The sequence below is a fragment of the Haliaeetus leucocephalus genome, unplaced genomic scaffold, assembly GCF_000737465.1.
Source record: "Haliaeetus leucocephalus isolate CR32 unplaced genomic scaffold, Haliaeetus_leucocephalus-4.0 Scaffold1, whole genome shotgun sequence".
Taxonomy (NCBI): Eukaryota; Metazoa; Chordata; class Aves; order Accipitriformes; family Accipitridae; genus Haliaeetus; species Haliaeetus leucocephalus.
The window spans coordinates 7,684,281-7,699,029 of NW_010972437.1; the positions used below are offsets into that span (position 1 = coordinate 7,684,281).

Sequence of the window (14,749 nt, forward strand, 5' to 3'; positions counted from 1 at the left end):
AGAAGGAAAATACCCATACTTCTTTAAGCATCCATTTAGCTCTACACAGTTGCTGATAAGGTTTTCATTTCACTCCAGTGCTGTTACTACTCTGTACGGTTAAGTTGATCAGCGTCAGAAGTGTTCTTCTCATCGGAGAGTTTCGGAAAAATCTGGTATTCAAGGAGTATAAGTGTATTGCTACAAAGGCATGAGTTGATGCATTACAAAATCCCCTTTGGGAGTATCCATGTTTGTAATGTAAAAGAAAGTTCTCAAAACTTAAAGTTAAAGCACACTTGGGAAAATATTTGGATTTTTCTAATGCCATAGGCACCACCTTTCGTCTGGTATAATGATGAATTTTCTGTAATCAGAGAAACAATGGAGCTCCACATTAGCTCATGCTAATAAGAAATACAAATTCTGCAGCAAAAACATACTGGAGGCCTAAATAAAAATTAAAGACATTTAAGTGAAGCAAAATCAGTATATAGTGGATATTAAAAAATTATAATCAACCTTCTAAGCAGAGAAAAATTATAGTAAGACAACTTGCAAAGCTTTTGTTATTATTTAAGCAAAATGAGAGACTCGGGCATAATAGTAATGTCACAAATTAATATTAAATCGCTCTGATGGTAGTTACTGAGTCCTCTGACTTACTGGAATGTATATGCCTTATCTTAATAGATCTAACAAATTTAGCAAGCTGTAAAAACATACAACTGGTCATTGTTATGTGGGTTTTAAAACCAGTTTTTTTTTAAACAGGACAAGAGATGCAGTGATGGTCTCTTGCCTCTACATTGGCTATTGTGTTTGTTCCAGTAATTCAAATAGAAAATGCATACACTAAAATTTGATATAAGCAACACATTGATATTTTTATTTTCTTTTTCACAGATTAAGATGCTTGGTAAAGCAGCTGGAGAAGGGTGACATTAACGTGGTGGACTTAAAAAAGAATATTGAATATGCAGCATCTGTGCTGGAGGCTGTTTATATTGATGAAACCAGGTAAGTCTGAGGGGAAAAAAAAAGGGGGAAGGATGTTGAGAATCATATTTTAGAAATTTGGTCTTTGCATGCAGTTGTAACTGATGTGAGCCGAAGGTCTCTGCACATCAGAAGAATCATATATGGCTCTTAGGTCTTTTAGTGACAAGGTTAAAGCAAGTAAGATTCCAAAGGTCAGATGTAACTGTTATCTGGAGAGTCTGCATAGTTCTTATCTTCCTCACTTGCCCAATGTCCACATATGAAGTCATAAGAATTTTCTGAAGGATGGATTTTCTTTCTGCCACAGGCCACATACTGATAATCATGCTGAGGACTGTATCACTGAAAAAAATGTGCTGTTTTGGAATGAAATGCTCACGGAGATAAGTCAGAATATTATAATCTCACCTGTAAATACATGATTTCATGAAAAGCTGTGATTTATTTTATAATGTTTGATGCTTTGTTTCTGATTATTGTTACTGGCAGTATTACTGGCAATCATCTTTAATGTGGGTTGACTGCAATTGAATTAGGAGTTCTAAGTATTTGGCTTCTTGAAAGAATTTTAGGATATGTACTATATTGAAGGTAACTAGCCAACTTACAGTTTTTATTTCAGTGTGCTGGCCTCTTTAAGTTTTTTCTAAGCAGAATGGTCTTATAAAGATGTCTGCCAGAAGTTCTTCAAAACTGCTGGAGCATGTAGTGTATGTCTCGGTTCCATACTACATTTAAGAAGTCTGCCATTGTACTGATTATTTCACAGACCTAACTCTCTCTCTCTGCCCCCCCCCCCCCGCAAATCTGCATATTTGATACAGTGCTTGAAGAACTGCTCTAACTTTTTCCTGTTTCTTTTCCTTTGATGCGTGTGATTCACACACCAAACCTTGCCAGTCGGGAATTTGGAGCGTCTACTATTGGACGCTAAAAAGCCTACCCATTTGAAAACAGAAGAATGAAAACAATAGCAAGTGAAGCTGGTACCAGCGGTCCATTTTTCAGAGGTTACATTACAGACTAGGTTGGCAAGATCACTTATACCGGTGTCCTGCTCTTAGAATGCATGCATGTCCAATTCTGTAAAAAGCTGACAAAGCTGTGGTAACAGGGAAGACTTTCCTGAACAACCTCCCACCTGCAAAACAGTTCTTAGGGACACTTTCAAAAGTGTTGCTAGCAGTCCCAAGTTAAATACACTACTTGAAAAGCATTAGGGACCTCAGTGACTTCAAAAGGGCTCACATGTTATGAAGATGTTTACAGATTCAGTTAAATTAAGTTTAACTGAGCAGACTTGGGCAAACCATCTTGTGTGACTTCCAGGGGACCTGGGCTTTGTTAGAAAACTGAATAAATTTGGATTATATGTTTTAAAATATTGGTAGTTAATATGCTACTGTGGATATAGTTATATCAGTTTTGCTGGCTGACAAGTTAATCAAGCTTCTTTTACATTGAATCAAGGGTTGATTTGTGGATTTACATTAGTTTATAGTTGTAGTTGATACAGGTCCTTAGGGAGACAGATACAAGAAATGATCAACAAACTTCTCTTTGGGCTCATGTTACACAATAGAGGCCATAAAATTTCATTTTTGAGCCATTTTTCTAAATGTAAATCTTGTTGGCACATCTCACGTGCTCAGGAAGCTTTGGAAGATCACAATCGTCTCTCCCCTGTATTACGGGATACTGCGTCACTACCCGTGGTCAGAGCTTAAGTATGTATTTTGCCTTAATAACCATGGGAGCTGTGTAGGGGACAAGGACATAAAACACTGATTATCCCTTCCATACACCTCCCAAACACTGTGATTAAATGGGTATAGTATTCATAGCTTTTTCTGAATAGTAGCACCAGGACAATGAAAATAATGTGAGATTTACTTAGTTTCTAAACTGAGGCAGCCTCTGGGGAAATGAATAGTATCTATCATTACAGTGAGGAATCCAATCTTTCTGGCTCTGTGTGGGAGCATCAAGACAAGCAACAGACACTTCATACACAGAGAAAACTGGTATACCTGAAAATACATAGGCTTGGGCAGCAACAGTCACATTTTTTTTTGCCATAAGCAAGTCTTTAAGTTTATTGCATCCAATATTTTGCAGAATAATCTGATTTTTCACTGTACTAAGTCAGAAAGGAAATAACCTGAGACAGGTATCTTGTTTTGCTCTAATTTATTGAATACTTCTGTTCTCCAATGCAACCTCAGAGTTTGTAAACCTACAAAATTTTGGTAGCGTTCCTTATATAAATATACATTAAGCATATGGTTTATGTATATCTTTCCATACCTATAGCTATATTTCTGAAGTATATGTATGTAGACATATAAAACAAATTTTCTTGCCCATGTTACTTATGCTGTAAGTAATAGTTTAAAATTAAATCAGTTTAACAAAACCTATTTTTCAACTTTTACTCTCTTATTTTTAGTGGTTTGCATTTTATACCCCGTATTTTTCATTTTGGGTTATAGTGTTTGATTTTGTTCTTAATTTCTCTTCCTTGGACTAATGCAGTCTCCATGATATTCAGACTCAGAGTGATGCATTGGTTGAAACTGGTGGTCTCTGTGTAAAATTTATGCTAAAAATACAAGCTGAGCCTCTGCTTCTTAGTTGGACAATATTATGTATAGTGCTGTTTTAAATTTTGACACTTACCCATTAAAAACAATTTGTAAATTAAGATATTTATTGTGTGGCAGAGAGATACTGTAGTTGCCACCAGTACTTTCACAGTAAACTCTTTTGCATGGCAAACTGCAAAGATAATCACATTTTAAATAGCACGACCAGTATTCTGTAGTCTAAATCTGCACTAAAACATTTAAAGATAAACATACAAAGAAGGTCTCTTCAGCTTCTGGGAAGCTAATCCTTAAGGAACAAAAGCAGTGTATTATTGAGTCAAATGGCAGTGGAGGCTGGAATTAGCTTGTGTGGTTACATTTGTCCTCATTCCCACCGAAGAAAACAGGTTCTTTGTCCTGCACAGAGCTACCGCTGTTGGGAGTCGAACTGAGTTAACCGAACACATTAGTAGATTAGAAATAATAGTTTAGATCACAAGCAGAATGGCCCATTCCTGCTGAGCCTGAACATGCAGTTTTATACATCACAAAGTTCAAATGACTTCAGTAAGTTTCCTACATATGAACTGCAGTATGGATAAAAGCAATTGCTATAGTATAGAGTAATAACAATTAATACACCGAGTAAAGCAGTGAGAAAAGCGACTCAGTACAGATTACTTTTATTACCTAAGTCCCAGAAGGAAGTTGCATGCTTTACAGGATATAATAGTTCCTGAGATTTGGCTTATAAGATAGAAAATTTAATGATGCCTTGTTCTACAAGGTACAAAGTATTACAGGCTTAGGACCAAAGGTTCAGTACAGAGTTTCTGCAACTCACATGAAAATACCCATGCTTTCTATTTGAAGCCCATGCTTGAGCCTGGATTTTGCCCTGATGAATGTACTCACCCAGTGCTTACATATCCAAGCAGAGGAAGACCTCAGCTTCAACCAGCCACCTAAAACCGAATCCTGTCTGCAATGTTCTCTTCTGGCCCACCTTTCTGGGAGACAGACTTCAGTATCAGCTGAGGGAAAGCCCTCTTAAATATCTCTACAGTCAGATTAGGAATGGCAACTAACAGAGAGTTGGTTAGGAGCATCCTCCTAACTCATCTTTCTATTATGACATACATCCTATTAAACAGCATAATAAAATGGTCCCGCCAATGGTCCCACACCTATTGCAGAGGGACCTTCTGCAATTCTTCACAGGCACAGAGATGAAAAAAAGCAAAAAGAGAAAACAAAACTAAGGTCAGTAAAGAGATCCAAACATGAAGTATCTCACGGAACATGTTCAATAATGTAGCCAAGGATCGAGGAAGAGCCCGTCCTGTTCCACAGCGCTGGGGAACCATTTGCGCTACTTAAAAATTAAAACTCGGGCATTAGTCTAGCAAACCCACTTTTCTCTTTATAAGCTTGAGCTTTTTTCAGTGATCAGTTCCAGTTTGTTACAGTAGGAGATACCCATTTTTTTCCTGTATATTGTTACTTTGAGTTGATTGGAAAGCCTGTATCATTCTATAAAGTTGTGTGTGCACATAGAAGTACATGCAAACTTGTAAGCTGGCGGCACCTTGAATCTTTGTTTATAGTGCAACAATCAGCTGGAAATGGCTGTAGAATACAAACCCTTTAGCAGAGTATGAAATATTTTTCTCAGGTCCACTTGCTTTCCTCTTGTTTGCTCCTCTGTTGCCCTACACTATAAGTCTTTTATCCGAGCATAAGATAGCATCTTTTAAAACTATGTACACATGCTCATTTCCATACATGCTCTTTCTAAAACTATATGCAGCTGGGGTGGGAAAGGCAGAGAAATAACACAACAGGTTTTATTTATGGAGTTCTGAGAGTAGACTCTTTAGAAACAGGGGTAGGCAGTAGGGATAACCTTCCAAAATTATGAAAAAGTGGTTTGGAGCTATGACTGTCAATACCCCATATAAAAGGTTCTGAGCTGACGGAAAGTTGGAAAGCACAGAGAAATCAGGCATATGGAAGTGCTGCTTTCCTATGAGCTTAATTGTCTGTGGCCCCATGTCAATTAATAAGCTTGTTTAACAAGCCCTTTTTAGGACTGCTGCATCTCTCAGTGCTGAATAATTATAAGCTGCGCTAAACACTTTCTTGAAAGAGATCTACCACTTTGGTAGCTGAAGCAGAGGTTCACTGTCAGCTGAAAATAATCAGTGAAACACTCACAGTTCCAGCCCCTCAGCGGATCTCCTCTGTGGAAGAAGTTCAGACTTACTGAATAGGTGTTATAAATAATTCTGACAAATCTTGCAGCATTTTCCCCATTAGTACCTGCCACTTGGCTCAAGGTAGTGGAAGAATGATATTTAGAGTCAAACAGGAAATAAATACAGCCTGATGCTTCAGTCATGATGGCTGTTCCGTTCCTTGTAAACACAGCTCTTTATTTGTGCTGAGAAGAAAATAAGTCAAATAAAATCTAGATGGAAATTACAACATTAAAAAAATATATATGTATTCCAAAGCCAAATAAAACAAAAATGTAAACTTCTTGTGGAGAACAGTTTTAAGTGGTTCTGGATAAAATCAGAATATTTTATTCCAATTATGGTCCTATTACTTTTTTTAAAAGCCTTAATATTTTAGAAAATATACTTGATTTCAGGAAGATATTTATCTGTGCAGTTTCAACTCCATACATGGTTTTTAGTTTGTTTTAAGCTGTAAAATGCCCTTTTAAAAGGCTTTAACCTCTTGAGAACTTTTGACTTAGAAGAGACCGTGTTTCAGTAATGCATGAAGTAGACCTGTTGTATATAGCTGGCAATTTCTTTGAGCATCTTTGATTCAACAAGACAAAATAAAAAATACAGGTTATTGCTACATTCATGAAGGGAAAGGAAATCTCATTCAGGGTAGGTGACCTTACAACAATACATGTTTGCATGAGAACTCTGGAAATAGCGACGGTATTTCAATAATATTATAATGGTAAACACAGTCCTTCTTGAGCAAAAGCTCTTATTTAAAAAAAAGTACACGTTCTGATATGTATCATGTTAGCTAAAAAGGAGGTCATTAAACCCAAACTTTGTAACTGCTGTTGCAATAAACACCTTGGACCATACTGAATTTCCAGTGCACTACTCCAGTAACGCACCAAATATTTCTGTGGTTTCTGGACTTAAAGCGGGGACAAACATATCTTCAAATTGTGGACAAAAAGGAAATAGTTTAAACTGTGATCATGTCACTTGCAAGAGGAAGACTTTCATCATTTGATCTCACCAAACGTCCCTGTGACGCTTAAAGTTCACCACAGAACTATTTGTGATCAGAACATGTGTGTGTGTATCTTTGTCTTGTGGAGTCTAAGGAAGAAGAAAGGAGCAAATGCTTGACTAGGTGCTGGTGCTCACAGAGCTGTGTGTCATGGAAGTGTGGATGGAGCTTAGCAACAACCCAATGACTAAACAAAATTCTCCTGCTTCCAGGAGATCCCGAGGTGAGGAACGGTCAGCGTAGCCTGTTCTTGGGCAGCTTTCGATACGCAGTTTTGGTTATGTTTGAAAGCTGGAGAAGGCTGTTCCCTGGTGTTTTCAAGCTAGTGCTACATCAGCTGCTGCTGAGCATTCCACAGCAGGAATCTTGTTTGACTTTACAGGACCATTTGCATTCCGTTCCCACCTGTAGCATATAACATCTAGCTGACTTGGTGAATCACATAGTTTCAGACTGTAAGGCTCTGGTTAGGGAAGAAATTGTGCTGATTCAGACACCATTGTCTGTTCAGGGTAGCCAGCAGAGACAGTCACACCAGCAAATCTCTTTGCAGGTGCAAGGGTTGAGAAAGTTAAATTCTCCTACATAACAAGATGTAGATATTTGTTAAAATTTTTAAAAGCACATATTCCCAATCTCTCTACTTGAAAAGACAGATAAACTTGTTCATTTATACATGAAGGTAACTGTTTCATTCACAGAACAGTGGGGCATTCGATCAATGATGTAATTTATTTTGAAGGATGTAGACGATATTTCTACTCAAAATTACCTTTTTTGAAAAAACCTGGGAATATTAAAGAAAATAATCTGCCTGGTGATACAAGGATAAAGCAAGTGGAATGGGATGCCCTGTTTGGTAATTATTTGCCATTTCACTGAAAAATACAGTCTATATGATTCCTCTCTGAGCTGACTTCATTGAGGAGAGATTGGAAGTGGTAATAATTTAAGCATGAAGTTAAATCATAATCTTGAATATTCAGTTAAGTTTGCTGTAAGTGTGTATTGCTGTCCTCCATAACCAACCCATGGTTAAATGTACTTTGCCTGAATGCTTTTTCAGCAACAAATGTACCATTTGAAGTAAATCATTCAGTTCATCCATTAAGGGAATCTACAAATGATACTTCTATAAAAGCTGCTATTGAGAAAAAGCTTATTGTGTTGAGATTGATTCAGTATATTCCACCCTTATAAAAGCTTAAAATAAGCCTTTAAAATCTTTTGTACTAAGCCAAAGGTTTTTTTCTGAGAGGGAAGCTTACAACAGCATCAAAGTTACATAAAAAATACACTTAAAATCACAGAAAATCTGTTAAATTCTGACTAAAACTCTTCAGTTCAGTTAGGATATTTAATAAATGGCCTGCATCCCTTTTCTGAACTTACTGAATTTTTCTATCTCAAAGTTATTGCTCTTAATTTATTTATGAGTCATGCCCTGAGATAGTCACTGCCCTATAGGGCTTCCAGAATACCACATTAAAGCAATTGAATTAAAAAAAGGAAAATGCATTAGCTCACAGCTGTGCTCCTGAAAAATGATATTTTTTAATCATGAATATCCTGACCTGAATCTTAAGATTGTTGATGGCCTTTGGTACATATATCTGTATTTCTGAATAGGCAGTACATATCAACAAGTGAATGCTTCCAGTAACAGTGGTCCTTACTCCATTACTTATCTGCTGTTGTAATAACTGTATTTCATCCAGAGGCTTTGCCATTTATTGTAATTGTTAGTTCTTAATATGAGCACAATTCTTCTGAAAATGTGCTAAATTCAAAGAGTACAATGTGTTGGTAAATTCATCATTTGCTTTAGAAAGACCTTTATGTACTAATAATGCACCTCAATCATTTTTGCAATCTGTTTATCCTCAGTGGGAGTCAAGAGAATCTTTTAGTGGATGTTAGTGGAAATTGTGGTGGACTATAGAGGATGTAAATATTGATTTAATATATTGATTCATGCTCATTCAGGAAGATAGTGAGACACTAGCACACAAATAATTGATAAAAATGTGAATTGGCTATTTGGACTATAAATTCTCTGCTTTCTGCATTCTAGACCTAGAAGAGGACTTTGATCAATTCACTCTTAAGAGGTTGATCATTAGCTTGATTAATTCACTAAACGGTAAAGAGCTAATATCTCCTTCTCAATCCCTCCTCTGGAAATCTTTCACCATCTCTGTTAGGCAGCATGACTGATTAGCACTGATGGATTTTTTTTTGCCCATAGCCATTACCTAATTTTATTTTTTTTCATTTTCTTTTCTTTCTTCTCCTCCATAGTACATCTGATATATTCCTAAGGGAAAAGAAATATACTTCTGACTAGTCCGTTACTATATTTAAAATTGTGATTAAATGAAAAGAGAGCTAGAAATTATCACTACTTGAATTTTGAAAAATTATTCTTGGCAAAAAACACAGTACTGTGACAAGAAGATCAGGTTATTAGTTACTATGACTGCAATATTAATTGATTGCTGAGCTGAAATGCCATGGGCCATATCTCACTTATTCCCACAACTGTCAATGGGAGTTCCACTCATGGAACAAATAGAATTAAATAACCCAAGCCTCCCCCTGTCCTTCCCATGCGTATCTCTTCCTCGTACTACATCTACTTAATAGGCTAGTGATATATGAGCAAAATGTAACCCCGAAATTCTGACTTTGTGTTGAAAAATAGTACTTTCCGTGGCCCGTTGTGTTAGAGCTTTTTTTGTTTTGTTTATTAGCTTTTTTAGGTGTTGCTTAGCTTTAGAAAAGTAAAAATTAAAGTGTGTGCCTCAGTATATTAACATTTATTTAATTTAGCTAGGATATTGGAGTTCATGCCTCCCAGTTGAATGGGATTGATCTTAGTAGAGTTTTACTTTAAGGCTGACTTTGTGGAACAACTATGTAGCTTTAAAATAGAAAGTAAATGCCCACCATCTCTAATCTTCAGTGTGGTTGATTTGGAGGATGAGGCTATGGATCTTGCAGTCACTCGACTCCAAATATTTTCTAAGCCATTGGTTCTAGCCTTGTGTTTGACAGCTATGATCACTTGCTATTTTGCTCATTAATTTATCCAATGACATTTTTGAACCTATGTAAAAGTTTACATATTGCAAAATGCTGCAAAATTATATTACAATTTACAAATTACATTTTACAATTTACAGTTACAAATTATATTGCAAAATCTTGCAAAAATCCGTGTAATATTTGGTAGGAACTTCAGTGGTTTAACTGTGTTTGTCTTTGTTTTGACCCCATCTTCTAATACTATTTCACCTTTCCCTCTGTTTTTTGGGTTTGTTTTGTTTTTTTGTTTTTTTTTTTTAATTTAAAGGCATCCTGAATAATCACCTATAATGATGATTTACCTATTCATCTGTGATTCATAAAGTGGAAGTTAGAGCAAGAAATCTACATAACAGTAGAATTACAGAATGCAGAATTTCTAAATATATTTTCCATTTATCTGGGCAATAATAACATTCATTAGGCAAAACCCAAACACCAATAACTTCCTATTGATTCACTGTTTTTACTGAAGCTTATGATAATTGTTGGTTCTTAGTAGATATAAATTAAAATAGCAGTAATATAAACACTCAGGAATAAAAATGTTCTGCATATACACTTCGGACTGTTATGTTTTTTTCCAGTAATTATAAAAAATGTTGTACTGTAGAATTTATTCAAAGAAATGATGATGTTATAATGCTCAGTTATTGCATCAGAGTGATGTTATAATACATCTGCTCCAAGCATCAACTTTTGTTATGGTTAAGTTCTGAGCAACAGCAGTAGTAACAGTGAGAAGGACAGGCACGTAGGGCCTCTGTGATTTACTTGATGCATTTTCTGCAGTGATGTACAATCAATAGACTAGGGGCCAGCAAACAAGCTGCAAAATGGTTCGACATAAAAAGAAAATGGTTCCACATAAAAAGAACAAGACCCATGTAAAAAAATATAGCAGTGGCCAATCAAAAACTGGTTCTCATTGGGTGAAGAAGAAAATTTCAGCTATTATTGTAATGTAAGTGCTGAAGTACTGTTAGTACTTCTGGTTAATGTGCACAAATTCTGATACTTCTGCTGAAGATTCTTTTTGTTACATTTGGAAAAATTTTATAGATAGATAGATAGATAGATGTGTGTGTGTGTATATGTGTGTGCGCATTTTGTAAATAGTAAGTAAATTACTGATAAAAACAATTTGATGTTTTTATGTCTCAATGTATAAATTTTCTTTATTTGGGTTATTTTAAAGAAGTGTTTTCACAATCAGTGAGTAAAAGGCGAACAATTAGATGTGTTTCACAGAATCCACAATATTGTGCATGTATACATATACATGCACACCCATGGAAATATAATGGAAACAGTGTATTTTATAATCAAGGTATAACTAGATGAATAAAAGTTGACAAAAGTTCCAAACTATGAAATGAGTTGAAGATTGGATTCTAAAAATTTGTGATAATTAGGCATAATTTGTATGGTTCAATATATGGCCTAATTTATTTCTCTTCCTAAATAAAATTACCATCAAATTATATATCCCTCTAACCATCCATTTATTCAGATGTGTAGACCTATATATGAGTCCTGTCCCTGTAATTACAGAAGAATGGTAGTCATTAGTGAATTTATTTAAAGGACATTTCTAGCAATGCATATGCCATGAGTAATTTTCCCCATTATAAATCTTATTCTTCAAAAGGTCAGGAAAGTGCAGAAAATAGACAGTTATGAGATGGATGACTAGCCCTTGTTTCCTCTCCTTAAATGTTGTTTCAGTTAGGCTTTTGAAAGAAACTAATTCTTTTTGAGAAGTTACTAAGGTTATGTGTTGAGGGATTTGTGAGCTTGTACTTACAAAGGATTGTGCTTACAACATAATTCTATGTTGCAGTTGCTTTCCTAGTTATTTAAGTGGGAACCAGAGACACTGAAACTCTCTCTCTCCCCCACAGCACTTTGTTCAGTCATCTCTCATCAGAGAGCAGTGGTCTCATGAAAATTGCTGGTAAAAGAAACACTTTTTTCAAATACTGTTTCTCTGTTCTGTCTTCATAAAGTAACTCCTATTACTACCATTTACAGACTGAATAGTCCATCTTTAGAGATGAAAAAAAAAAAAGGTTAAAAAAAAAAGGTTACAGAAACTGCAGTGTCTTGCTAGCCTTAATTTGTACTCCAGCGGCTCATGCCTGCAGAGCTCAGGACTTGGTCCCGAATTCAGATCTGCATCAGCCTATAGCAAACTGGTGTAGAGCTCTGCTTCATGCTGCACAGGTGATGTGGAATATCCCTGCTGCATGTTCGGAGGCAGCCTAATGCCCATGGTCCTTTTATCACTGGAATAATTTCATCTCATTTGAGTAGCAGTCGGAATAGTTACAAAAATATGTTTTAGGGTTTATAAGGTTTATTCTTGATTATAGTACAAATACATCAAATGTCAAATATTCCTCAGAAATATAAATGTACTGATCTCTCCAGGAATGTTTAATAACAATGTTAGACTAGTAGGGATTGAAGTGGACTATAACATAGTTTTTAATTTAGGGAATAAAATCAGTTTATAGCCTTTGACTTATGGTCAGTTCAGTTTTGCAAGATAATTTGCCCAAATCCTTTCCTCTACACAAGTCCTGCTCCTCCAAAATAAATTACTGACTTTTGGCCTGTGTCCCACAGTCAGAAAATCTCGTAATTCTTGTCCATTCTGCTCCTCTTGCACTCTGTGCTGAAGAGCCTTTCTAGTCTGATAATTCTATGTCCCTAAAAAATAGGAGGAATGTGTCTGCTGTTCTTTCAGTAAATAGTGGTGGTGTTGGGGGCATTTTATGGATTCTTTTTTTTTAATTTTTTTTTTAAACCCCAGTTGAAAAGTCTCACAAAATATGCCACCAGCCAGATGAGGAGCTGAAACTGAGAACAGGGCAGATAAGCACAAATATACTATACTCACTGTTCACTAATAATTTATAAATACTTCTGGCATCATGCTTCCTACTAGGCATCTTCTTATAATCCCTCAGATAGTATTAGATTTACATGGGGATTCCTTTGAACTGTACTGTATTCAGGCTTTTCTTCATCATCAGTGTTGCTGCTCAATTCCTCTATGTGCCAGAGAAGACCTGGATTAGGCAAGGTTTTGAAAATGTGGAAAAAGAGAAACAGAGAAATTGAAAGGTTTGAAAGAGCCACTGAATAAATATGAGGAGCGAATGCATAAATAAGGGAAAAAGTCAACAGAGTTAGGCTAAGAGTAGAAAGAAAAGACAGTGGCAGAGGTGACAACATGAAAATGGAAAAGGAAGCGATAATTTTCCTCTCCCAAATCCCCATCTGCAAATGCCATTAGCCAAATTTCCACCAAATATATTTCCCAGGAATGCTGTTCACTCAGGAGAAGAGACCCAAGTTTTAACTCGACAAGCAGATTGTCTGATAAGAAAATCACACCCCAAAACACATTGTCTATCATTGCTTTGTATCCAATTCATGCAAACTTGAGCAGTTTAAGAAAGACAGCTCTAGAGAAATAGATTATGTAATCAAATAATGCCTGCAATTCAATTGGTACCACTTCTAATAAAACATTTTTAAAGGGTGGCATGCTTTACATATGTTTGGGTCATCCTAACTCTGGCGTTTCTTGCATAATTGCATGAAGGAAAACATGTTATCTGACTAAATAAGGGATTTGGTTCTTGGAAAACGCCAGCAGACTGAGTGATATGGGCAAATAACAGCAAGAAGTTCCTGCATCTAATTGAAGTGCTGAGTCTGTTTTAAGAGAATCTTTAGTTACATGTTTCTTCTAAATAAACTGATGTCCTCCAATTCAGTGCTGTTGACATTTCTTTTTTATACTTTTTCTATTTTGCAAGAGGTATACCTAACTTTTCTAACTTTTTGAACAACTAAGAACTGCGAAAGCTGACTTGCAATCCAGTCTTGTACAATATCTTTACTGCTATGATTTTGTTACCCTGCCTTCAATAGGAATACAGATCTCCACACAGAAGGAATTAATTCTCTTTAATACTTTTATTGCACTGGAATAACATGATGAGCATGTGTACAGGGTGTTCACTGAAATGCATTCAGCATAGCATTGCTATGTAATATCATATACTTTCCATGTAAGTGTCAAAATATTTTTTGTACCATTTTGGAGGACATATGAGATGAACCACTCGTGTTCTCAGTTATAGCAGCAACCCCTCTTTCTATAGGTGTTCATGTCAGCCACTGTTTTAGATGTCTTCTCAGGATTTTATAACTCACTGATTTCACTTCAATCCACCATAGCTGTGACATCTTTGTAGAAAAATCTTCTCTTGCCTTTACTTGAATATCTTGCATTTGAGTACTTTTTACCTTCTGGAACATAAGCAGTGGGACAGAGGGAAGATACCTGCTGTGTCCAGCTTCCCAGTGGCCTCAGTATGTCTGCCAAAGAAGACATTTAGTGATGTGCTGAATCAATTCTACAGACAACCTCTGCTCCTGTTAAAATTAAGTTTTGTTAGCTGTTCACCTGTCCATACTCCTTTTGCTTCAGTCTGCCATCTTCTCGGTTACCTTGTATTAATTTTTTTGTAGGAAGCTTTTGGACACTGAGGATGAGCTCTCTGACATCCAGTCGGATTCGGTCCCGCTGGAAGTGCGCGACTGGTTAGCTTCTACATTCACAAGAGAAATGGGAATAGTGAAGAGGAGACCTGAAGAAAAGCCCAAATTCCGAAGCATTGTGCATGCTGTACAGGCTGGGATTTTTGTAGAAAGGTGGGAGCTTTGTTTTCTTATTACAGAAAGTACTGCATTTAACCACAGTGTCTGTTGTTGAAGATCCCTTACGTGGTGGGATGAAC

General features: G+C 36.2%; 1 protein-coding gene across 2 annotated transcripts in view; it reads left to right on the forward strand.

The window, feature by feature from the left end:
* PDE1A (phosphodiesterase 1A, calmodulin-dependent) overlaps positions 1-14,749 on the forward strand; it is a 159,444-nt gene that overhangs the window by 100,015 nt on the left and 44,680 nt on the right. For both annotated transcript variants that reach the window (XM_010565756.1, XM_010565765.1), the window contains 2 exons: positions 886-999; positions 14,481-14,663. In XM_010565756.1, the coding sequence (XP_010564058.1) occupies positions 886-999; positions 14,481-14,663 (297 nt within the window). The remainder of the gene's footprint in view (positions 1-885; positions 1,000-14,480; positions 14,664-14,749) is intronic.